Source organism: Ailuropoda melanoleuca, chromosome 11 (assembly GCF_002007445.2).
Source record: "Ailuropoda melanoleuca isolate Jingjing chromosome 11, ASM200744v2, whole genome shotgun sequence".
NCBI lineage: Eukaryota > Metazoa > Chordata > Mammalia > Carnivora > Ursidae > Ailuropoda > Ailuropoda melanoleuca.
The window spans coordinates 77,402,907-77,429,870 of NC_048228.1; the positions used below are offsets into that span (position 1 = coordinate 77,402,907).

Sequence of the window (26,964 nt, forward strand, 5' to 3'; positions counted from 1 at the left end):
AAAAAATTCTTGTTAAGGGTTATAAAGGCAATTCATAAATGGAAAAGTCTACCTTTATTCTGTCTTAAAAATATTTCTTTTCCAGTTTTGGTATTTTCCCCTGGAATACATGTCAGGAAGTAGAATTTTCCCTGTCTGTGCATATTTTCCTTTGTTTGATAATGTTCTTGGAATTGGTTTTAAAATCTGGCTCTGAGAACACTGAATCAACTAAGATCAAGAGCTAGAATCAGAAATCAACATCCTTATTGCATAAGATACGGATATTAGAGATAGGATTAGTCCCTGTACCTTTACTGCTGGAACTTTCTTCTCTCTATTTTAAGTTATATAAGTGGCAAATTTAGGCTTTTCCAGAACAGTGATTCTCAACAGCAGATATGTAGCACCCAGGTTTGTGGATGGCGAGAAGTGGTTACTAGTAATTATATCTCAAAAAACTGTTTTAAAAAATCAGGTTTATTCCTATAGAATAATATTCAGGTTTAAAAAACCTGAATATTAAAAAATCAGGTTTATTCCTATAGAATGCAATATTATATGCCACACCTCTACTTTCTTCTCTGTGCGAATACAAGATACCGAAATAAAATTTGCATATGCGTATACTTATTAAATGCTCTTCATTATGTATGCATCATAAAATTTTAAGCACTTTAGTTGTTTAACGGAAACTGTGTATTGTACCAAGTAGGCAATTTAAAGGACTTTTCACAGTAAGTTTGACTATTGTGGAGTCATATGCAGCTGCTCCAAGTTAGAGATCTGAAAATACAGATTAAATTCTCTAGGGGAAAATATTTAAAACCTTAAAGGATGACTGAATCAGTGTGAATTTGAAGATAGGCTGCATCCTAGAGTGTGATGTCTACTTTAAAAGTACTAATCAGCTAATACAACCCTGTAGATTTTCAAGAGGGTAAGGCGACAGTTTTTTGACGGCCCTTCCTATGCTTGGCAGGTTATAGTAATGATTTCAGGAATGGCAGAAAGAAAGTTCCCATTGTAATTGTAGTTCTTTGTTCCATTCTTGGACTCAGTTTATTATTTATGAATCCTTTCAGAGTGCAGGACAGGGCGGGGAGAAAAGAAGGGAGATGTGCGCCACCGAAGCTTACCGAGTACTTATGATGGGTGTGCAAAGATCTCCAGGACACCTCACTTTCCTTCAGAAAGCTTACAGCCTCCTTGAGAAAACAGGTCATATGTGTTGGAAAAAAATAGTATCTGTCAGGCAGTTAGCAAAGCAAGGAAGCAACCTGTTGTATCTCATTTGATCCTCCTGGTCACTGTCAGATGGTTGGTAATCATGAGTTGCAGTTGAATTAGATGTGCCTCAGACATTAAGTATTGGTTCAGGATCAGACAGGACCTCAGTGTTGAATGAATTAGGAAGTGGAGAGAGAACTCTGGGCTGATGTTATAACTTTCAAAGCAGGGGACTTGGAAATGCCTAGAGCACCCCTTAGGGAGTGTGGGAGGGGGCCCACTAGTTGCCTTTCTGGGTGGAGACCAGGGATGATAGATGTCTTGCAATACCCAGAACAAGCCTATATAACAAAGAATGTCTTCTTCTGCAAAGCTTATAAACACCCTACCACATATTCATGTAGGCAAACAGCATGTTTCTCATCATCTGAGCTTACAAGTTCTAAACATAAAGTATTTTTTATGGCTTTAATATACACTGTATCTTCCAGAAGTAGAAACTCCTTCTAATTGTAAGATAACTTGTATTTAACATTTTTTTTTTTGAAATTTCTTAGCGTTCAGGATTTTGAAATTGCCATTCTTGACAACAGTGCAAATCATAATTTCTGGGTTGACAACACAACACGTGCCTCTGTGACTTTGCATTCATAGTCATTGCACTCACAGCGAATCTACCCATAGAGGCAGACGTCTGATGACTGTTTGTTATGACTGCTAGTGTAGCTGTGTCTGAGAATTTTCTTATTGAAATGTAACTCTCCTTTTATTTCTCCTTTTCTGGAATTCATGTGTATAGATAGGTTGTTTATCTATGAATTTCACTCAAGATAGTAAAGGGATGTTATAAATACTTGTTATAGCAAGGGAGTGTTTTTTCTGATAGGATTACACTGGGTTAAATTTTTTGGGAAAGCAACTATTTGAATGTAATGAAGGATTTAAGTAAATGAGAGGTTAGAGTCAATTGGGTATTAGATTGTCAGTGGCTGAAAGAACTTTATTCTGGAGGTTTGGCGATAAAAGAGTGTGAACACAGCAGTGTTTATCTGGTATTACGGAACTAGGATACAACTGGGAGAAGGTGTCAGGAGGAGTTAGGCTGAGGCTGGGCCAGAAGTTCTGGAACTGTGTGAAGGTTGCATAACTAAAGGTCTAAAGAGGGAGTGGACAGAACAGAGAGTGAGATAAACTGAAAAGAATTGGTCAAACTTTTGGGGGAATATTCAAGAAAGACAGGTAAAGTGAAATTCCTTAATTTTAATTTATTTCTTTGGTCCCTCTTTGGCTCCTCTTTGGCATCATTTAAAATTGCATAGAAAGTTCTCATCACAAGAACAAGTTTTGTAACTATGTATGTTGACAGATGTTAACTGGACTTACTGTGGTGATCATTTTGCAATAATACAAATCTTTTAATTCACGACATTGTACAACTGAAACTAAATAATTTTATGTGAATTATACCTCAATGAAAAATAATCAAGTAAAAATAAGTGAGGCAGCTCTTTCTTCAAGGAACTTACCCTCTGTTAGGAAAAAAGATAAAAATAAAAACTTATGTGTTAAGTATAATAATAGAAATATGTAAAAGTTTAGTGTGGGATAATAGTGATTAAAATAAATAGGTAGGGGCACCTGGATGGATGGCTCAGTTAGTTAATAAGCATCTGCCTTGGGCTCAGGTCAGGATCCCAGGATCCTGGGCCCCGTCTCCTTGGGCTCCCTGCTTGGCGGGGAGTCTGCTTCTTCCTCCCCGGCTGCCCCTTCCCCTGGTCATGCACGCACACACACTCTCTCTCTCTCTCTCTCTTTCTCTTTCCAGTAAGTAAATAAAATCTTTTAAAAAATAATTAGGTAGTTCAAAGAAGATCTTATCAAGGACACAGTACTTGAGCTGTATCTAAATGGGTGAACACATGTGAGCTCTCATCCATTTCTTGGAAAGAGAAGTATGAGGCACAACTTTAGCTTACTCAGGTGTAGTTTCTCAACCTTAATAGTCAAAGGATCAGGCAGTGAGAGCAGGAGAAGATGGCAGTTTTGTGCAGGGTTTTTGAGAGCTGGCTGTGACCCTGCATCACAGGTGATGGCCGTGTAGGGCAGTGCCCTCTCTGCACACAGCTTTCCCGTCCCTCAGACCAGTGGGTGGTCACGTGCTTCTGCCGTTCCTGGAGGCTGCATTATCCCTTCTGGTTTTCCTGCCAACCTTCTTTTTTTTTTTTAATAGTCCCTTAATTAAACCCACCTCAAATTATTCAGTTTGATTGTGTCATCTGTTCCTATTCAAAACCTTATGGGTACAGCGTGTAATTACACACTGAAAAAAAAAAAACACAATAAAAATAAGAGGAAAAAGTCTTTATTCTAAATTACAAATACAGTATCACAAATAAAAAGAAAAATCAGTACACATAGGGCACGATTATTGTGAGATATTCTTGGTCAGGGACATACCATATTGACAAAAATAAAGCCACTGAGGTTTAGATGGTTATAATAGAAAAAATTGAATTGGTAATATATAAAATTTTGAATTTACATATTTATATCCGATGGGGGAAAAAACACAAAGGATCTTATACTGAACCAAATACAAGTGGGCATTTAATTTATTCACTTATTCATTTGCGTAGGAGTGCTTACATGATTTCTGCTTGGGGATGCTCTTCTGTGGTCCTGTTGGATGTTTAATGAGCTTTAATGGCATTATCACAAGGCATATAAGCAGTATGGATTTTCATTAATGAGACACATGAAAATGCTGCTGGAAGGAAACTATTGTTACTTGAGTGTTTCACTTACACAGTTTTTATGCTTTGTTTTAAAATCAGCTGTTAGGTCATGATCTCAGGGTTCTGAGATCAAGCCCCACATGGGCTCCATGCTCAGTACAGAGTCTGCTTGAGATTCTCTTCCTTTCCTGCATGCTCTCGTGTGCTTGCACTCTNCCCACATGGGCTCCATGCTCAGTACAGAGTCTGCTTGAGATTCTCTTCCTTTCCTGCATGCTCTCGTGTGCTCAAATAAACAAATAAATGAAATCTTTATTAAAAAATTAAATAAAATCACAACTCTCTCAAATAAACAAATAAATGAAATCTTTATTAAAAAATTAAATAAAATCACAACTATATTCTCAGGGCACCTGGTTGGCTCATTTGATTAAGCATCTGACTCGTGATTTTGGCTCAGGTCATGATCTCAGGGTTGTGAGATCGAGCCCTGGTTGGGCTCCATGCTCAGTGGGAAGTCTGCTGGAGATTCTCTCTCTGCCCCTCCTGCCACTTGCACTCTCTTTCTCTCAAAAATAAATTAATAAAATCTTAAAAAGAATAAAATCACAGCTGTATTCTTAACGTGGAGCTTGTAGCGGCCTATGTGAGTCTCTGGTGTCTTTGAACTCAGAGTGTGATTTCACGGAAACAGATGCCTGTTCTGAATGCTGGCAGACCTTCCCGAGCTTTACATCTGAGGGAGCGGCTCTGCCTGTCTTTGCTTTTATGGAAAAGGTAAATAGTATTTTGATGAGGGTAAAGTTTCAGACTCTGTCTGCACTCCCTAGATCAGCGCTTCTCCCAACAGAAAATTAGTATGAGCCATAGATATAATTTGAAGTTTTCTAGTAACCACATTACCAAAAAAAAGAAGGTGAAATTAATTTTAACAGTATGTTTTATTTAACTCAATATATCCAAAATATCATCATTTCAACATGCAATCATATTTTAAAATTATTAATGAGATATTTTACTTTTTTTCATGCAAAGTCTTCAAAATCGGTGTGGTTTACAGTTCTAAGCACTCAACATGGATGCAGAATTTTCATTAGAAATACTTGATCTCGATTTAGATTTCATAAAATGTGTAGTTGAAAAAATTGATTTTACCTACCCATGAAGTTCCCCCAAAGAGTCAGGTATCAGTTTATAAATTTAGATTTATTTCCTATAAATTTAGATTTAGATTAATTACAATGAAATAAAGTGAGAAATTCCGTTCCTTATCTGCACTAGTCACCTTTCAAGTGTTAGTAGCTCCAGTTGCGCTTAGTGGCTACCATATTGGATCGCGTGGTTACAGAATCGTCTTCTTTTTTTTTTTCCTTGAAGATTTATTGATTTATTTGGGGCGGGGAACATGGGTGCATGGCGGGGAGGGGCAGAGGGAGAGAGGGAATCTCAAGCAGATTCCCTGCAATGTGGAGAGCCCAACGCGGGGCTTGATACAAGAACCCTGAGTTCACTACCTAGGCCAAAATCAAGAGTCTATCACTTAACTGACTGAGCCACCCAGGCAACCCAGCTACAGATTATTCTTAAAACCATACTTGAGTGCTTTTGTATTTCTCGGGTTACTTTTTATGCAGAATTAGCCCATGCCACAAGGTCCTTAGAAACTTTTTACCTGATTAGGTTTATTCCTCAAGGAGATAAATGCCTAGGGAAAAATAGCTCTGCATGTTTGTGCTTTATTCCTGGGGCCAGGGAGTGCCTTGCACATAGTAGGTGTTTACTAAATGTTTACCTAGCTAAATGCTGTTTTGTACTCAAATTGCAACTTAAATTGCACTTTCTCCAGGAAGTAAGTGTATCCTGACTCTACAGTCTATCCCATGTTGCTTCATTCCATTTTTTCAGAGAACTGAGTTCTTTTCCTCCAGGTCATATACCCTTACACACTGATATGAATAATTTTGTGATTAATGTCCAACTCCCTGACTAGTCTGTCTATAAGTTCCATGAGAAGGGGGGATGTGTTTTTGTTCACTGAAATATTGCCTGTTCCTAGCATCACGCATGGCACGTATGGAATAAGTATTCGTCCGAGAATAATAGCACAGAACCATTTAAAATAGGAAATGATTAGCAGAATGTCAGTTCTTAACTTCATAGAAGTTGGCGTTTCTTTCATGTTGGGGAGAAGGAATTTTTTTTAAAGATTAGATGCACTGAAAAATTAGATTCGTAGTGTTTGTTCAAACCTTTTTATTCCTGTAAGTATGCCTCTTCTTAGCTTTCTCTCTGTTTATTAATATTCATTGTCTCGAAATAGCTATCACGTCCCATCTATCTCTGCTTATAACTTAAAGTGCACTGAAGACAAAAACTTAAGGAAACTGAATTGTAAAGTACTTTTCAGGAGCTGAGAAAGGTATAGGCCAAAAGCAAAGGTGCATAAAGGAAGCATCTTTGGCTGTTTCAGGACAATTTAAAATAAACCCACCCTTTTAATTATAGCAGAGTAATGAGCCTTACCCACAATATGTGGAAATATAATTAAAAATGTATTGTGGGTCAGTAGACCAAGTTGTCAAGTCATTATCTGAATCATAAAGTTGGGAGTAATGCCCATTAAAGGTTACTAGTTTGGAAAGGTTAGAATAGAATTTTATCTCCACAAATATAAAGTTATGCAGTTTGAATAATGCTTTAGAAAACTGCCAACATTTGACTTTAAAAAAAAAACTTCTCACATAAACATACAGAAATGTGCACGTGAGGGTCCAGCTTGGTGAATTTCCATATCTAGATCAAGAAACAGTGCATTTACCATCATAATGTCCCAGAGTCTACTCTCTTGCCGCTCCCCCTTTCCTGGCCTCCAGTGTAAACCACTATCCTGACATAGATAAGGTTTTCCTGTTTTTGTACTTTATGTAAATGGAATCATGCAGTATCTGCATTTGAATTATTATAATAGATTATCATTCTAATTGACATTCCTGATAGCAGCTCATTGAAAATATGGTCTGTTTTCAGTTTTCCTTATTATGTATGTAATTTGGTAAACTGGCAATTTACCACTGTGTCTGGTTCTTTATTATTCTTTCAAGAGATTCTCTGTGTAGACGTATGTATATATGTGTGTGCATGCACTTATGTGCATGTATATATGTATACACTTTTAAAAATCTTGCTCAAATTCGATTTGGCCCTGCTGTGCATGTTATTCACCTCTTAGTGATATGTCTTAAAGCCCTGTTCATATCAGCTCATGTAGCACCACTCTGTTTTTCCTAATAGCTCACAGTACTCCATTGTATGGATGTATCAGAATTTAATGAACCAGCTGTCCACCGAAGAACAGTTCATTACTGATCTTTTGCTTTTAGAACAAGAGTCCACATAAGTTTATCTGTAAAATAAATTCTCAGAAATGGAATTCCTGGGATGCCTGGGTGGCTCAGATGGTGAAATGTCTGCCTTCAGCTCAGGTCATGATCCCAGGATCCTGGGATTGAGTCCTGCATCAGGCTCACTGCTCAGCGGGGAGCCTGCTTCTCTCTCTGCCTGCCATTTCCCCTGCTCGTTCTCTCTCTCTCTTTCTGTCTCTCTCGCGTGTGCTTTCTGACAAATAAATAAATAAAATCTTAAAAAAAAAAAAAGAAATGGAATTGCTGAGCAGTGGGTCCATGCATTTTAAATTTGCTCAGATATTTCTTTTTTTTTTTAACAATATTTTTTTATTATATTATGTTAGTCACCATACAGTACATCCCTGGTTTTTGATGTAAAGTTCGATGATTCATTAGGTGCGTATAACACCCAGTGCCCAGATATTTCTAAATGGCCCTTCAAAAAGTTGTGCCAACTTTTACTCCCATTAGCAAGTTTTGAAAATTGCTATTTCCAGTGTTGTTGCTTGAGGTTATGTGTTATCAAGCTTGTTAATCTTTGCAGTGATAGAGGAAAACAGTGAGTCATTGTTATTCCAATTTGCATTTTCTTTAGTTTTGAATGAGGTTAGCTATTTATATGTTTCTTGGACATTTGTGTTTCTCTTGGGACTCATCCTGTCCTTTGCTCATTTTCCTATAGGCTTGCTCATATTTTTCTTAATTACTTCAGTGGAAATTCTGAATAACTTCAAGGAGCTCTTTCTATATAAATGAAATTAACTCTTTTATGTCATTGTAGTGTTAAATTTTTTTTTCAGCTTGTTTTTTTCTCTCTACTGTGTTTATAGTCATTTTGTATTCCCAAACATAATGTTTACATTTTTATCTGGTGAAATGTACCAGTTTTTTCGTTACTGCCTTCTGAATTGTGTGTTTTTAATGAGAAAAAGCATTGGAAAGTTGAGACACATAGATAAATAGACAGACAGACAGTAGGACAGATAGATAACTGCAGCCCGGCATGGAAAAAAAATCTCAAGAAATGTTTGTGGGAAATGTGGTTAAGCAGAAATTCAAATTTCAGTCAGATGTGTTGTGACCAACTATACATAAACAAAAATTTGGATATTATCTGCCAAAAATTGTTTTAACATTTTTGACAGCTTTTGGAAGAATTGTTGATGCTATTTTTTTTTTTCCTTTTATGCTTTGTTATTTGGGGTTTTAATCTCTCCAATGATCCCTCTTTTCAGATTTCAAATTATAACCTAGTTCCTGCACCACTGCTGGCGTCCACTGACCCATGTCCGAAGTACTTCCAGGTCAGACATATTTTCTCATGTTTTAATGCAGAGAAGCAGATGAATATTAAAACTTGAACAAATAGAGATGATGGATGATTGTATTGATGTTAAACATGGTGTGCTAAAATGACATGTTTTTGTTTTTTCTTGTTCACTAATGTAGTAGAAAAGTAGATGGTTAAATAGAAGAATCAGTTGGACTTAACCTGTATTCGTGTAATAATTGCATGACTCTAGTAATAGCATAATGTAAAAATATTTTAGTTGATTATAACAGGAAACTAAAGATAAGTCAAATTTTGCCATCTAGCATTGCACATGGTAGCCTGTAAACACTTACGTATGAATGCTTTGGTGTCGGTGGTGAGCCATTTTTGGGTTTGTCTAGAGTAGAACTCCCCAATTCAGTATTCTCTCTGATCAAGTGTTGATTACATTCAGGCCTTAAGAAAACCACCTTAATTTTGTTGTATATCCCTTTCTTTGTGTCATGACGGATGCTAGTCCATACACGATGTGTGGGATTTATTTCTTTGCCTCACAGTAATATAATAAGGAAGAAGTTATTTATATTAATATTTTGAATTAAACATAGGATAGGACTGCAAGTGAAAAATGAATCTGGTGGTATCCATATTTGTTAGGATACAAACCACTCAGCAAATTCTGAGTTTTTTAGTAAGTAGATTTAAACCATGGGCAAATAGGTATTAAAATCTCTCAGTTCTGTAATTAAACTCCTGAAGTACGTCCAAGCTGTTTTCTCCTTTATATAATACTGCATGTTCCATTTCAACAGAAAACTAAATAAAACAATAAAAACTAAGCTCAGTAGAGATACGTGAATGACAGGTAATATCCTTTTTATACAAAACAGCTGAAAACAGTATGACAAGCCTAAATTCACACAGGAAAATTAGGAACTTAGGGCTGATTCTTAGAGACCATCTGATCACACTGTGATAATTTAGGGGCAGGGAGTAGATTTTCTTTGTAAATACATATTTGAACAGTCATATTAATTTTGGTAAATCAAGGCAAATACATGTGTTCTTTTAAAAAACACAGTTTAAATTGTTGAGAATGATTTCTTTTAGGAATTCTTTAGAGTTTAAAATTTTTCGTTACATGGCAAGGTAGGCTCTGTATGGAAACTAAGAATAAAGCTGGGCAAGTATATAATGTGTGTTTTCCTCTAAATGGAAGTGAACTAATCATTAACTTCTAGGAATTTCTTACTGTCACTTATATTTTATTATGCTAATGTATTCCTTCTTCTTGATGGTTCTCAAGTGTCTTATTCTCTGGTAGTTATATTAAGAGAGAATGACACTGCTATCTAGCAGGGTTTTTCAATGACAGCTACTACTATCGTATATTGGTAGAGGATGTGACACATTTTACAAGGAAGGCAGTATTATCTCAGTGGAGTGTATACTCCAATCATTTTTTACTTGAAAATTTAGGTGGCAGCTAGTGCAGGACAGTCTGGACCAATAACTGAGATAAGGTAAACTTCTGTCCCATTTTCCGACTCCTGGGAGCTGTGACTACAGGCAGCCTTTTAAAAAACAAACATACCCCAGAACATACATCATTATCCGCCTAGAAGATTCCTCTTGAATCTTCAGATTCAACTCAGGAGTCCCTTCCAAGCCAGTCTCAGCCCGTGACGTAGTCTGGTAGTTACCCTATTTCAAGGATTCTGCCATTGTGTTCTGTTCCCTGTTGGAACTGACCTGAGGCCCAGCCTGTCAGTTACTCAGGAAAACCTGTGTCATTACTTGATCGATCACCTGCTTTTGCCCACCTAAACCAGTATTCTCAAGCTTGATCATTGACCGTATTCATCAGACTTGGTCATAAAGTCTAGAGCTGTATTTAAAACACACATTAATCTTCTGAAGATGTTAAGGCTCTTCTAAACGATGAAAATGGCTTAGAGATTGATCAGAAGAAATCTCCTTGGGATAAGCATGTACTGTCCCAAGGTGACTGCTTTGAAGGCCTTCATTCTTATTTGAATACACAAATTCTGACTTGGGTTTCCAAAACAGCTGATCTTCACATTTGCCACGGGTGATTTTGGAATGCCAGATTCCCTCCTCTGGCGTGCCTTTCTCATCCTGACCCGCTGCTGGACTCCTACCGACCTGTCAACACCCAGCTCAGCTGTGCTTTTTCCGGAGTGCCTTCCCTAAACCTCTTTCCTCATCCCAAATACCTTTACCTCCTAAGACTCTCTGCCTCCTTGAGCCATGGTGAGTTTGTTTAATAACTGTTCTTTCTCATTGCCCACTCTGACTGAGTTTCTTGAAGAAAAGTTTCTGGTACATCTCTCTTGAGTCTCCTCAGCTCCCCTTGGGATGTTTATGAAAAAGTGAGTCCTCAGGCAATTAAATCGAGTGGGCATGGGAAATCCTTAGATGGGTGAGACCTAGTTGTTGAAATCACCCTCTTCCCATAAAGCCTGGGAAGTTGCCCTGGGAATCAGCTGTGTGAAGCTGCTCTCCTCTAGCTTTAGAAACTTCCAAGGTTAGGGATGCCTGGGTGGCTCAGTTGGATGAGCATCTGACTCCTGGTTTCAGCTCAGGTCATGATCTCAGGGTCCTGGGATCCAGCCCCATGGTGCAGGGAGTCTGTTTGAGGATTTTTCTCCATCTCTCCCTCTGCCCCTACACCCCCCCCACCCCGCTCACATGCAAGTGTGCTTTCGCACTCTCTCTCTCTAAAATAAAAACGTAAATCTTTAAAAAAGAAAAGAAACTCCCAAGGTTCTAATCCTGTGGTCTGTCTCAGTGACCCATAACCTTTGCCTCTTTTGTTCAGAAAGAAGTTCTTATCGTTTTCGTCACATTGAGAGTTTACTTTCATGAGTAATTTCAGGAAACCGGCCTTATTTTGCTTCTCCTTCCTAAAAGAAAAAAACAAACTGAGTTATTTCATTTCCTTAATACTTTGAGGTTTAGTTCAAAAGGCAACATTCCTCAGGGTAGAAGTTTGGCTGTTAACTCCTCAGTGGAAATAAAACTGTGTAGCAGAAAAATGAAAATGAAGAAACTGTGAAGTCTCACTGACAAGCAGGGCAAACATGGAGCCTCCCTGGGCCATTTGTCAATTTCCCATTTTGTCACCGTGTCACGGGAGCACACGGAGAGCAGCAGGGTATGGAGAGAAGAGTTTCCCGTCGTTGCTGACAAAAATTTTTCTTTGACAGATGCCTAGAGGTCTCAGAAAAGAGAAACTGAGGGGGCAGGTTTAAGTACAGGTTACAGCCTGGGTTTATATTAGGATGTCATCCGAATTATAAGGGTCACATCTCCGTGCTGGGATCTTTGTGACTCTGGGTTTCTGGAAGGCTTTTTTGGTCATGGAATTTAGGTAAGCCTGGCTTACTTCATTTTGTTTAGGCCTCATAAAAAATACTCCGTTTATTAGCAAAGCTTTTTTTTTTCAGTTGCTAAAAGAAGACTCAAAGTGGTTCAAGCACACACACACACACAAAATCAATTGACTTTAATAACCAAGAAATCTAGGGGTTATCACATTTCAGGTGTGGCTTGTTTTAGGGATTCCAACAGCGTCACTAAGAGCTTCCTCCTCTCTCTCAGTCTCGTGGGTCTGCTTGCTCATAGGTCCGTTTTAACTCCGGTTGCCTCTTCATGGTGACCCGTCAAAGTTCTAGGCTAGTCTCTTCTAGTTCAAGAAAAAGAGAAAAGAGAGCACCCCTTTTCTGATCATTCCGGCAACAGTCTTAGGACTGACTTTGCCTGGGTCGCATGCTTTTCCTTGGGCCGGTCACCATAGCCATGGGGATTTGCTACTCCGACTGGCTGGGCCTGGGCCATGTCCTCCACAAAGCAAGGGGCAGTGTCATCTCTACCTAGACCCCTAGAATGTGAGCTGTGCAAGAGGAGGTATTATTATTTTGTCAGTTTTGTTCACTGCTATAACCTTAGCAGTTAGAACTGTATCTTTTGTGTGCACACCAGAGAATCTGTTGAATGAAGGGATAAGAATGCAGAAAGGTTGATTCCCCAAGAAAAATTGTGGGGCTGTTACCAGTTGAAGAGGAAATGCATGCCAGGCTATAACAGATGTTTCCCGTGGGCATGCAGGAGAGTGATGGCCATAGTAATACGAGCTCTTGTCACACTCTTAACTTACACCCAGCTCTGCAATCGGAATTGGTCCTCCTGAATTGAATTTGGAGCTTCCTAACAGTGTGAGGAATAGCTGTGGAGGTAATGGCAAAGTCTTGGGGCCCTATTGCACCCCCAGAAATCCAGGAGCAGAACCACCTCTGTACCGAAGACTCTCAGGGTTACTGGCATGTGCTTACCCACCCATTCCTCATTCGTTTTGCTTATTTTGTGTACTGTCATGTTCTTGGCCTTGAGAAGAGCAACAGCACATAGCAGATGCTTGACGGATATTTAGTTAATGAATGAGTGAACGGATGACTGAATCAAACATTTACTGAGTACTCTTCTATGCCAGGCTGTGTAAAAGGCCCTGGCAATTCTGGGAATATAAAAATGAGAGGGAAATGCAAATCAAAATGACAGTGAGATGCCACTTCATACTTCCTTGGATGGCTGTCGTAAAAAAGACATAATAACAAGTGTTGGGGAGCATGTGGAGAAATTGGAACTTTCATCCACTGCTGGTGGGAATGTAAAATGGTACAACTGCTCTATAAAACCTCCTGCAGGTCCCCAAAGGTCATATGTATTTAATTATATAACTTTATATATAATATGATATAATTATATAAATATGTATTATCATATGTTAATTATATATATAATTAGCAATTCCACTCCTGGGTGTGGACCCAAGAGAATTGAACACGTGTGTTCACACAAAACCTTGTACATGAGTGTTCATAGCAGCACGATTTATAATAACTAAAATGTGGAAACATCCCAAATGTTCATTAACTGATGAACAGTTAAATAAAATGTGGTCTGTCTATGCAATGGAATATGATTTGGCCATAAAAAGGAATAAAGTAAGGATACATACTACAACATGGATGAACCCCGACGGTACACTAAGTGAGGAAAGCCAGTCACAAAAGATCACATGTTCTATGATTGTGTTTCTGTGGAATGTCTAGAATAGGCAAGTCCGGAAGGACAGAAAGTAGATTAGTGGTTGCCAGGGGCTTGGGCATGGGAGGAATAGAGGGTGATTGCAAACGAGTGTAGGGTTTCTTTTTGGGGTGATGATAGCGTTCTGTCATTGGATCATAGTAATGGATGGACAACTCTGAGAATATGCTAAACACCCCTGAACTGTACATTAAAAGCGAGCTTTATGATATGTAAATTGTATCTCGATGAAACGGTCCTAAAAAATGAATAAAACAGTCACCAAGAACTTAGAGTTTAGAAGGGGAGATAGACATCTCAGTTGATATTTATGGTATAGTATAGCAGTGCTGGTATGAACAGCCTGCCACATACCTAGCGTGGAGGAGGGGGCAGCCTTCATTGTGTATAGGAGTCAGAGGAAGGCTAAAGGAGCTGGGTTTTGAAGGACTTATAGGAGTTTTCAGTCAGGGTGTAGGGGAGATGAGAGCAAAGGACATTCCTGGGCAGAGAAAACAAACTCCTTGTGCAGAGGGAAAGAGTTGAGAAGGGGCTTGGCATTGTCAGGAAAGTTGATTGTGGCTGCAATGTAGAGAACATGGTGGGGGGCAGTGACGGGAGACGTGACTAGAAGGGTCGATTGAGACTAGCATAGGGGGATTTGAAGTGGCTGTAGAGTGAGCTGAATTTGAACAATGGTGGGCCAGTAGATGGTTTTAATCAGGGGAGATACACGTTCAGTTTGTTTTTAGAATGATACAGGGCAAAATGTGACAGGCTAGACTGCAGACCCCTAACGCTTGCAGATTTAGAAAGAAACTGATAAGTGATGCGGGTCTGAAAGCAGGTGTGGAGGAGGTGGGAAGGGGAAACTGGATTTACTAGAGGATTTTACTAAAACTGGATTTTCAAGGAAAATCGAGAGAATTCAGGAGGATAAACTCACAAAGGGCTACTCCGATGCTTCTAGTCTGGGAAACGTAGGGTGGCAATCCATGAGTTCTCACTTAGGGTCTAGCCCATGTGTCAGTGGATTTAACTCCCTCCCTCCCCACAGTTTATAGGGAGTATTAGAGCAAGTGGTCTTTGATCTCAAATCTGTAGTAAGCTCATGGGGCACAGAGAAACGGAAGTGGCTTGAACGCCCATCTTCTGAGTCTCAATCTAGTACTAGTATTGGGGAAAGCAGTGGAGAAGAGTGAAAGCAAAAGGTGACCGAGGGGGAGTGGTTTTTGGGCAGAAGAGGAAGATCGTCATCCTTACATTTTTATGTCCACAGAGCATTAGTTTTTCTCCGTAATTTTTAGTATTTATATTATTGCTGTGTTGCTCTTTCCCATCATATGTAATTCTCTTTTGTTAATTGTTACTAACGATGCCGGTGGTAAATAAGAGGAAGGAGGGGAAAGAGGAAGGCCCAGAATTGGGTGCTGGGGGGCACGGTGGGGACAGCAGCGTTGTGCCGTGTGCACCAGAGCCTCTGCTCAGCCTTCCTTGCTGTTCGTAGCAGAGCTTGGAAGACTTGGAGCTGGTAGGATGACAGCTGATGAGAGATCAGGTATGGTAGAGAAGTATACTAGTCTGTTCTGGGTCACAACACATGTACTTTTGACTCTAAATAGCCTTTTCTTCTTTAGGGAATTATGGCAGAATTGAACAAGAATTTTCTTGAGCCGAGGCAAAGGAGCGAAATAAATTGGTCTGGGTAGTCTCTTGCAAGATTTTAATTTAAATCTTGCTCAGATGCTACATGGGATAAAAGCTTGAGAAAAGCTAGACTTTTATTTTTATTTTTTTTCCCAACTAGATTTTATTTTTTAAATTTTTTATAATAATATTTTTTATTATATTATGTTAGTCACCATACAGTACATCCCTAGTTTTTGATGTAAAGTTCGAGGATTCATTACTTGCGTATAACACCCAGTGCTCCATGCAATACGTGCCCTCCTTACTACCCATCACCAGCCCATCCCAATCCCCCACCCCCCTCCCCTCTGAAGCCCTCAGTTTGTTTCCCAGAGTCCATAGTCTCTCATGCTTCATTCCCCCTTCTGATTACCCCCCCCTTTCTTCTTCCCTTTCTTCTCCTATGAAATAAGTCAAGCAGAGAAAGACAATTATCATATGGTTTCACTCATTTATGGAATATAAGAAGTAGGAAGATCGGGAGGAGGAGAAGAAGAAAAGCTAGACTTTCGATGTAAATATTTCTTGAGATGTTAATGAAACACTTGTTTTTTTTTTTATTTCATTGTATTCAATGATTTGTTCTGCAAACATGCACTGAGTACCTACTATGTGCTGTGCTCCTGTTCTGGTTGTTGGAGGTCACAGTCTAATGGGAAACTCCAACAGGGCAAAAACAACACAATGGGAATGATGCTGTCAGAGATAAGTGTATGGAGGTTTGGGAGTATAGAAAGAAGGAGCCTTGGAGTCTGCCTGGAGGGGCAAGAAGACAGTTCACAACTAGGTGATATCTACCTTGAATCTTAAAAGTGAAGTAGAAATTTGCCAGATAGGAGGGAAGGATGCTGAGACTGTGTGCAAAGACAGGGAACGGGACATGCGTGATCAGAATGTTCCAAATGCCTCTGAAATCATTATCTGGTTCTAGTGGTTCTCAGCCTTGGCCACACATTGGAATCACCCTGAAGAGGCCCAATCCCAGGCTGATTGAATCAGAATCTTTGGGGGTGTCTTTAGGAGTGGGTCTTAGCCTTCTGTACTTTTTTTTTTTTTAAGTTCCTCAAGGGATACATGCAGCTGGGGTTGAAAACGTTTCCTTGTTCCTATGACACCTATTGTTGACCTTTTGGAGACCTTTGATCCCTTGGCCTTATCTTCCCAGTTCTCTATCCCCTTCCTGGCTCCATTCCCTGCACTCCCCAGGCCATACCCAGAATGCATTCCTCATCTGTTCACTTTCCCACATGACACCTTAATCCTGTCCCCTCTGTGACTATGTCTTTATTTTCCCCTCCCATTCAGTAGGTTGCCTTTTCATTTTTGTGGATGGTTTCCTTTGCTGTGTGGAAGATTTTTTGGGTCGATGTAGTCCTGCTTGTTTATTTTTGCTTTTGTTGCCTTTCCTTTTGGTGTGAAATCCAAAAAACGATTGCCAAGACCCATGTCAAGGGATTTACTGCCGTTGTTTTCTGCTAGGAATTTTATGGTTTCAAATCTTACATTCAAGTCTTTAATCCATTTTGAGTTAATGTTTGTGTGTGGGATAAGGGCCGGGTCCACTTTCATTCTTTTGCATGTGGCTGTCCGGTTTTACCAGCACCCTTTATGGAAGAGACTGTCCTTTCTCAGTTGTATATTCTTGGCTCCCTTGTCATTAGTTAATTGGCCATACATGCATGGGTTTATTTCTGGGCTCTCTAGTCTGTCCCATTGATCTGTGTGTCTGTTCTTATGCCATCAAACTTCACATTTCTTTTAGAAACAGTCACCAACTCTGTGTTTCTCCCACGTGACTATTTCTGGACTTTGTTCCTACCATTATGTTCCCCTAGCCTGCTTCCCCTCATGGGAAGACTTTTCCTTTCACAGAGAAAATTGAGGCTGTCCGTTCCGCTTTTCTTCGGCTTGGTGTCGCTGCTGTGGGATACGTGCCTGTCCCCACCCTTTCTCCCTCTCCTTGCTTCCCTCTTGAAGAAGTATCCCTTGTCTTGGGCAAGGCTGACACTCTCATATCTGCTGTGGTCCCTCCTCTCATCACCTGGATTTTACCTTATTTCTCTGTCCCTCTTGTGTTTCCATTTGTCCCTTCTCTGTTGCCTTCTGCGTTTCCAGCTTATAAAATAAAACATCACCAATCTAATCTTTAAAGAAAAATGCCTTCCTGTAACCCCAAATCATCCTCCAGCTGCTTTCTCTCCCCATACTTTGTGTATAGTGAAGTTCCTCGAAGGTCACTCTCTGCCCACCTCTGCCATTCTCCCAACGTTGTTAGGGACAGAAGCCACCCATGTTCTTATAATCAGCCAATGCTGCTTAATGGAGGCCTTATCTTCATGCCTTGGTCAAGAGATCGATGACTAGAGTCAGCACAAAGGCAGTGAGAGGGAAAGACACTCCCCACCCCCCACCCCATACCTAAGTCTCTCATGCTCACCCTGTTCTTTCCCTACTGTCTTGATTGGACTATTTGCAGTAGCTTTCCAGGTAGTCTCCATGCCTAGGTAACTCCATGCTTTCCAGGTACTCTCCATGCTTCCCTTTAATCAACGGCAGAGTCAGACACTAACACCAAATGAAGGGCATGGAGATGGGGCTAGCCTGCCGCTTTGGTTAGGGAGGCACCTTCTGTCTACCTCATTCTGCTCTTTCCCTGATGACCTCTGATGTTTTCATTGCCTAATTTACATTGCTTCTTTAATTCCTGTTCACCAGAGTCATCTTGGAGAACATGCTAGAGGAAAGATGCCCTTTCCTATAAAGGAATACAACATACACACACACACACACACAACCTCTCCCTCTCTCTCTGTTTCTTTCTCTTCAGCCTCAGATTCATTCTTCATGCTATTGAAGTGCTTGGTCTTCTTCTCTGCCTCAGGGTCAAGTGCAGACCCTTGAAGCATGTCTTGTAGGACTCTTCCTGACTCTTCCTCCCCTTTTGCACATCTCCTTTTGTGTTTTGATTTTCTAAGACTCCCGCAATGCTTATCCACCCTCTCTTACCATCAGATCCTCTCCAGACTGAGGTGGGAAGACCACTTACTCCTTTGCACCTCCCCCCAACTTCCATCCTGGTGGATTTTTATCACATTATTGTGTGTTCGTCTTCAGCAAGGCTGAAAGCACTTAGCAGGTGGGACTTTGTGTGTCTTGGTCTCCCTATTCCCGGCGTGGTGCCTGGCAAGAAGAAAGTGCTCAATAAATATGGTGGCCTGAGGTATGGTGATCAGAGACAGAAGTGTGTGGGGAAGGAGGGATCTGTAAAATAATATTAATCCCTAACAGTATGCCAGGCATTAGGTTAAATACTTGACAGCCATCTCTCTTAGTTTTCAACAAAGCTCAGTGAGGTGAAGATACTATTACTATCCTGATTTTACATCAAAGAAGTGGAGAATTTAAACTTATCTGTTATATCAAGGAATTTGGACTTATTCTTAAGCTTTTGGACTCCAAAGAAAACAGCTAAATAGAAGATTTAAAGAGACATTGTAAGATTTTCTTTGCTTTAAAAAAGAAGCACAAACCTCCTTCCTCTTACACTGAGGAATTTTTTTTTCCCTATTATTAAAACCTTCTGGACCCAATTTCTTTATCCCATCTTGTTAGTCTTTCTGTGTATCCATACAACAGGACCATTTCTATCGCTTGGAGCAAATCAGGTGGTAAATTTGGGGGTTCCGGCAGGCAGCCCTGTGCTCTGTCCCTTGGATGTAAAGGGGTGAGGGTTGCTTACATTTATTGTTACATGTGTGCTAAACCCTCTGCATGCATTTCTCATTTTAATCCTCACAACAACCAGGTGCTACTAATGTCCCCATTTTTCAGGCAAGGACCCTGAAGGTCTGGTGTCCTAGGTCACTCACCTAGTATGTAGCCTTGTCTCCCTGGCCCTGAGTTCTGTGTTCTTACTCTCACAGGCACTGCCTCCCACTTTCAGGGGCCTCCTTCTTTGAAGCCTTGGTCCTTTTAGGAATTTGCTAACTTCTACCTACTTCTTTTGACCCCAAGTGACCGCCTAGCTGATAGTTAACTCCTAGAAACATCTGTATACTTCATAACATTAACTTGGCTGCCTTAGTTCTAGATGTGAACCTTTGATTTTGCTCCCAGATGATACCATCATCTAATGTCTAAAACACACTCAAACTGTGTTCAGGCTTTGATCTACAAAAACAGCACAGAGCTGTTTTCTACAGGATGGTCCTGTTGTTCTAATACGCCCAAACCTCCTTCGTGATTTCTAGCATACAGAAGAGTTACAAAGGGCGTAGGGAGGACAGTGGGATCCAGAAGGCTGATGAGAACATGGATAGAAGTTTTTATCTGTCACATTCAGGATATAAAGCTATTTAATCACCTAGAAATTTTGATAATATTCTTTCTGAAAATGTTTATGGTTATGAACAAAGTAAGTAAAACTTTTTCCCTAATAACATTGCTAGAATATAATACCTGACATCATAAAATAGCCTCATAGAAATTTTTTTGCCATGTTTTTAAAAAAGCCAAAGATTTCCTACTTCCGCATAGTGATGTCATTCTAGATACCCAAGAGTTTTCTCTTGTGCGCCCATGTTATAGATATGTATGTCAGGGAAGACTCCATGTGGGTTCAGGGTGGGCCCTTTCATATCAAGTGCTACTCTTGAGTGGGGGTGAATTCTAAATTGGAATACATGAAAATGGTAGTAATAGTTAAAACAGTATAATTTCTAAAATTTTAGTCATCAGGGTATTGTTTAAAAGGGAGAAACAAACTAGATTCTCTCTTCCTATAAAATGAAGCCCAGGTGCTTAGTTGTGTTGCTGGGTAAGCAGGAATCCTGATAAATAGCACTTCTAAAGAATGGGATCCAGGGTCTAACCACTCTGGGTTACAGTCCTTAACTATCTCTCTAGGCCACACAGTCATTGCGTTATAAAGGTGGGCACTGTCTACAGGGTATGTTGCCTACCTTTCTAGAAGCACACAGACTCCAGGATGAGTGGGTGACTCTTCCCTAAAGTAGGTAATCCTGAGTATTTGACGATAGAAAGGAGTACCTCTAAGCTCCCAAACAGAGGAATATTCTTACCTTCTCTCCTGTGGCGGTCCCTGTTTTGCCTGGGGGTGGAAGAGGGAGTTGTCACAATACAATTTTAGGAATGTTAGGAGCTGTGCTTCAGTTCATTTGCTGGTTAACCTCACTGAGGTCTCTGTAGAGGGCAAAGGATCAGATAAGAAAGGGGTCATTCTTCATGACTGAGAAATGTGAAACCTTAGGAATTCTTACTGATGAATTTTATTCCCTTCTAGTCTGCGAAACCTTTCTTTCTTCCTAGCAGGAGACACATGGAATAAATCACTGATGGTATGAGCAATATTTCAGATAAATGCAACTGTCAGGTAGTTTCCTAGAGTCCTGCAAGGGCACATGGGGACTGCGAACAGCTGAGTCTATATTTTAATTCAGTGGAATATATTCAGACTCCTTTGGGGGCTCTAACACAGCAGTAGCCAAGGGCTCAAGGCTGCATTATTAGTAATAATTTTTTTTAAAGATTTATTTATTTATTTATTTGACAGAGAGGGAGACATCCAGTGAGAGGGAACACAGGCAGGGGGAGTGGGAGAGGAAGAAGCAGGCTCCCAGCAGAGCAGGGAGCCCGACATGGGGCTCCATCCCAGGACCCTGGGATCACGCCCTGAGCTGAAGGCAGATGCTTAACAACTGAGCCACCCTCACGCCCCTAGTAATAGTTTCGTGTGTGTGTGTGTGTGTGTGTGTGTGCACGTTCTCAAGTAACTGAGCCATTTCTCCAGAATGTCTGTTTCATACAAATACTAAACCTAGGTCAAAAATGTTCACCAAGATATTAGCAAATTCTAATGGAGATTTGGTTTTTCCAGGCATTCGGAACACAATTTCTAAACATGGTTGAGAAAAATTACCTTGGATGTGTGGTACATCAGTGAACAGTGACCTTTTAGGTTAATTAAGAAAGCTGGAGCCCCAGAGGATGTTTGAACAACTTTTTTCTTACCCAAAGGAACTCAGAATAGAAATGTGGTGTGAATGTTTAGAAAGGGGGTGATTTTCAAGGTTGTGAATAATGACCAGAAGAAAATGCTTTTATATGGATGCAAAAGGGAGATTGTAAATAAACTTTGGACCCTTAGACCTCTTAACTTTTCTATAAATTGACTTTTGTGTATGGACATTAAGCCTTTAATTTGTTCCTATTCAATTTTTGAGTGAGCAGTGAAAATAGAAAGGAAAATGGGTCAATTCTTTAAGAATGTATATGATGGAAGCATTAACTCTTTAAATTTTTTTGTATAAAGATGTTGGCTCACTGTATGCTAAGCAGTGTGATCACATCAGGCAGCTAATGACTAATGACGAGTTTCTTTTTTCCAGCTGACTCAGGTGTAGACACTGTGGCAGTGTTTATGGCCAGCAGCGGAGCCACAGACATCACGAATCGAAATAGCCCGGCCACACCACCAAACACCCTTCATCTCCGCTCCTCCCATAATGAACTGTTGAATGCTGAGATAAAGCACACCGAAACCAAGAACAGCACGCCCCCCAAATGCAGGAAAAAATATGCACTAACTAACATCCAGGTGGCGATGGGCCTCTCCGATCCAGCCGTGCAGCCCCTGCTGGGAAGTAGCTCTGCCAACATCAAGCTGGTGAAGAATGGGGAGAACGAGCTCCGGAAGGCTGCAGAACAGGGACAGCAGGACCCCAACAAGAACGTCAGCCCCACTGCAGTCCTCAACACAACTTCTGAGAAGTTAGAGGGCAAAGAGCCCCACCCACGGGATTCCTCAGGCTGTGAAATTTTACCCTCCCAACCCAGGAGAACCAAGAGCTTCCTAAATTACTATGCAGACCTGGAAACCTCCACCAGGGAACTAGAGCAGAACTTGGGCAACCAGCACGGGGTTGTGGAAGAGAAGTCCCAGCCAGGCCAGGGCCAGGGCCAGGCCTCCACCCTCATTGCGAACGGCGAGGGGCTGCCGCAGAAACCAAACAAAGCCCAGTTCAGCCCTGAAGATGGTCACGCGGCCACAGTGTCATCCAGCCCAGAGACCAAGAAGGATCATCCTAAAACGGGGGCCAAAACCGATTGCGCCCTACACCGGATCCAGAACCTAGCACCGAGTGATGAGGAGTCCAGCTGGACAACGTTGTCCCAAGACAGCGCCTCGCCCAGTTCCCCGGATGAAACAGGTACCCCTGGGAAACGGTATAGACTCGTGGCCGGACTTCCCTTTTGGTGTTTTCAGTTATTGATGGACTTAATCTCTAGCCTGACCAAAAAAAAGTCCATTTGCGGGCAGAGGAGAACGTAAGCCTCCTGCGGTAAAATTAGGCAGTCGGTATGGAAAATATTGTTAGATTTCTCGGTGGTTTCATTTTGGTTCTTACATCAGTTGCTTGTCCCGGTAAGCATTTTTGTGAAAGAAATGGGTCCTCGGTGTTAAGTATAGTAAAACATCATCTCTTTAGAAATTACACTGCCAGTGCTTAGGTGAACTGTTTCAATATACTAGCTAGAAATACTGGGTTTTGTTAAGCAAAATAATAAAAGAAATAAGGTTGCAGGGGACAGCCTCTAGCTTGATTAAAAGAACCAACTATTTTAAAGTTCTCGGAACGTATTTATGCTCAAACTAATGAAAAGTTGGAAGTTTAAAAAATTTCAAAGTCTACTCATTATAGACTGTTCCCTTTGACCTTTCCTGGAGAACATTTTATTAGCTTCGTTCATGTGATATTTGAAAGTAAGAAAGTGGTGTTTCTTCTTTTTAATCTATTCAGCAGTTGAGGATTCTAACTAGTCTAATTGAGACCAGTCTTTCTTGACTTTTGTCTGTATCTGTAACATCTTCGGATTTGTCAGAGGAGAAATGAACAGGGTTCTAGAAGCCAGCCACTTTCAATCGCGTCTTCTCATAGCTCCCCCATTATACTGATGATAAGATTAAAACACGAGGAGCACTTTGTTGTGTCTAATACAGTGTAAGCAAGCACTCACAAAGGCTTATTTCTCTAACGTATCCCAGTAATCCAGCAACTACCCTAGTGGGTTCCAAGGCTCTGTTAATGTGCTGTAAATATAACAGATAGGACCACCACGGAAGGAAATAACATTGCTGCAACCTATGAGGCAGAGAAATTACAAGGACTCTAGATAAGGAAAAGAGAAGGAGAAAGTGAAGATACTGACTTGTTTAAAAAAAAAAAAAAAAGCAGTGTTTTTGAAGTGCCCTTTAAAATCGCAGTACTATAGATGATGGATTTCATCAGCCCACTGTGGCTGGATGTGGCGGTAGGGAGGTTGAGATGAGTCCATTTCATCTCATAAATGTATGCACCTGCACATTACTGGAAGCATAATTATGTTTAGTGATTTACTGAGTTCACAGCTATTACCTTTTACCCATTGAGAGGATTCATATCCTACAGCTGATGGACGCTGTCACCTGCTCGTGCTGGAATCTACATCGAGGACTCCTTGAGTATCTCAGCCAGACTCCACTACCTGTGTTCAGCAGCGCCACTAAGACCTCACTGTCTTCCTCCTGTCCTGACAGCCTTCCCCGCTGCTCTGCCAGGCATGGCACTTTCTGTTTCAGGCAAATTTCAAATTTTACTGCATGGTATTAAATGAGCAGTAAAGTCTCCCCTGTTCCTCACTCTAGCCCCTTTCCCCAGTGATGGCCGCTGTCTTCTTTTTTTTTTTTTTTTTAACGTTTCCTTTCAGAAAACATTTTAGGCCTATACCCACCTTTATAATAAATTTTAAGATGTACCCAGATTTTATGATAACACTATTTATTTACAGAGTCCTTATCTTTTAGAGATAAATACTAATATGTAATAGTATAATAGATTTAAAGTAGTATAATATCTACTAATATAAATAATATCACATATGGGATTTTCTCCAGAATAATTGAGGTAGAGATAAAAAAAAAGAAACCAAACTGCCTGTATGCTGATAATTGTTAAAGATGGGTAAATAAGGGTCGTTTATTCTGTTCTCTCTAATTTTATATCTTTAAAAATTCTCCACAATAAAAAGTTAAAACAAGAAAAAAATTACATTAGATAGTTTTAGGAATGGTTTGCTTTTTCCTCTTGAGTATGTATTTTGTAGAGCCGTGCATATGAGAACATACTGTTTTTCTACCTCAGGTTTTTTAAATATCAGGCATGCTATTCCACCCTATTTGAGCCCATGGTTTATTTAACGATTCCCTCACCTCTGAGTGTTTGGATTATTTCTGTCCACAGCCCCTTCTCTTGTTGCGTGCAGGTGTCAGGAAGGGCCCATGGAGAGCACGGAATTCAGGCCGCATACATGCACTGTGCTCGGTCTGCTCCGACTCTCTCCAGGAAACTTTCCTGGGGTCCCCTCTGCTCACTGCTCCTTCACTCGGTGTCCTGGCATCACTTTCTGTTGGTTTCTCTGGTGCTTGGCACATGATGTGAACTGAGTTAGGGTTTTCTTGACACAAGGAGAGGATACGTTCATTCTTCTCTCTCGAAGTCAGTTTTGAAGACCTTCAGATTTTAAAGGAAGATTGACAATATGGTGAAGTCCCTTAATGGGTGGCAAAGGATAGGCATTTGTTTTTATTATGTTCAGTTAGCCAGCATATAGTCCATCATTAGGTTTTAATGTAGTGTTCAACGGATCGTTAGCTGCGTACAACACCCAGGGCTCACTTTGAATCAAATATGCTCAAAAGAATGTTTTAGCTGTGACTCTAAAAGCAACGAGATTGAGTTTTTTAAAAACGTGCTTAAGAACCAAACCTGTGCTATTTTTATTTTTTAAAGATTCATTTATTTTAGAGAGAGAGGAAGCATGCAGGTTGAAGGGGAGAGGAAGAGGGAGAGAATCCCAGGCGGACTCCCCACTGAGCGCAGAGCCTGACGCAGGGCTTGATCCCACGACCCTGAGCCATGCCCTGAGCTGAAATCAAGAGTTGGCCACTTAATCAACTGAGCCACCCAGGCACCCCCAAACCTGTGCTGTTGTTCAACATATGGTCACTTTGGGATCTCTGTACTTATTTCTGCATGCTGCAAGGTCTCAAAATATTAATGTCAGTAGTTTTGGGGAATTCTTTTGGAATTTCCTCAGAGCCAGTTGTGAACTCCTACTGAAATGAAACCTCTTTACTTCGTGATCACACTTCCAAGTTTTAGGTAGTGACTGCCACATAAATTAGTGAGTAAAATCAACTAATTTTCAGCATTTGTGTTTCTTTTGATTTTGTGTGTCCAGTGAAACGTACTGTTAGCATTTACAATGATCACGAGCAGTTTAAATGAAACATTGTATGTTTCATTTACAATGGTAAAATCAGTGTTTATTATACGTTCCACATAGTATATACATGTTTATATATGTAATAAACACAAATACTAACTGTTGAAAGAAAAGAAGAAATAAGAGCAAATTTTTGTAAGGTACTGGTATACATCACTGTAACACATACTACACGCATACTAGTCTGCATTGCCAAGTGTATGTATGTGCTTATCTGCTGTGAGTTAAGTAAATACCCATCACAGTGGTGTGTGTTTTATGACTAAATCATGACACAATTATCTTTGGATTGCAGACTGTGCTTTGGGAAGCCGAGAAAAATAGAACAGACTCATTTCTACCTTCGGGGCATCCTTTCCAAGTTAGACTGCTATTTATAAAATAAAATGCACTGCCTAACCCAGAGATTGACTACTTTCTCTTTCCCTTTCTTTCTGAATTGCCCCCTCCAGCATTTTGGTAACCTTTTTTTTGCACGATCAATCATGTATACAATATGTTGCTCCTCTTTTCCTCCTGTGTAGTCTGTCCTCTAAGAAAACAAGAGCCTCTTAGGGAAAAGAAAAGCATCTGTGTAATTGCTGAGTTTCTTAGGAGTTTACCGAAGTTCAAAAAAATGCCTTGACCCTGATTCTAAAAGAAAGGGTTGCATCCCAATTTGGTTCTTGAAGGTGAGAACTTGTAATTAGCATTTTGCCAGAAATACAGGTCCCTCCGTGGCCCCAGGTAAGTGTGATGACTCCGATGAGTATAGGTTGGTCAGATTGTGTGTAGTCTGTTAGTCACATGGTGGTTTATGTTTGTTTCATGAAAACTTTTAAAAGATACAACATATTGTCGTACCTGGGTACAGGTTTCAGTGCCTGTTGGTACCAACATGTAACCTAGGTTTAATTTGGGGCTTAATAAAAATCAAAGATACAGAATATGAACCTGGGTGGATCTTGGGGACTAGACACGCCAACATTAGGTTCCTTACTAATGTGTACAAAGGCAGGATATACACAGAGAAAACAAAATCTAGATGGTATGACTTTGGGCCTAATGCTTCATTAACTTAACCATTGACAGCATGGGCTCTAGAGTCAACTTCCTGAGTTCGAATCTCATGTCGGTTAGAGGCAGGCAGTTCACATAGCCTCTCGTGTGTAAAGTGGGCATGGTAATGGGGTCTGGAATAGATCGATTGTGAGGATTAAGT

At 40.3% G+C, this 26,964-nt stretch overlaps 1 protein-coding gene across 13 annotated transcripts in view; it reads left to right on the forward strand.

Moving 5' to 3' along the window:
* Positions 1–26,964, forward strand: part of APBB2 (amyloid beta precursor protein binding family B member 2) — a 318,990-nt gene that overhangs the window by 95,465 nt on the left and 196,561 nt on the right. For all 13 annotated transcript variants that reach the window (XM_034671908.1, XM_034671900.1, XM_034671907.1 and 10 more), the window contains 2 exons: positions 8,584–8,652; positions 21,827–22,648. In XM_034671908.1, coding sequence (XP_034527799.1) covers positions 8,634–8,652; positions 21,827–22,648 — 841 coding nt within the window. In that variant the 5' untranslated portion in view covers positions 8,584–8,633. The remainder of the gene's footprint in view (positions 1–8,583; positions 8,653–21,826; positions 22,649–26,964) is intronic.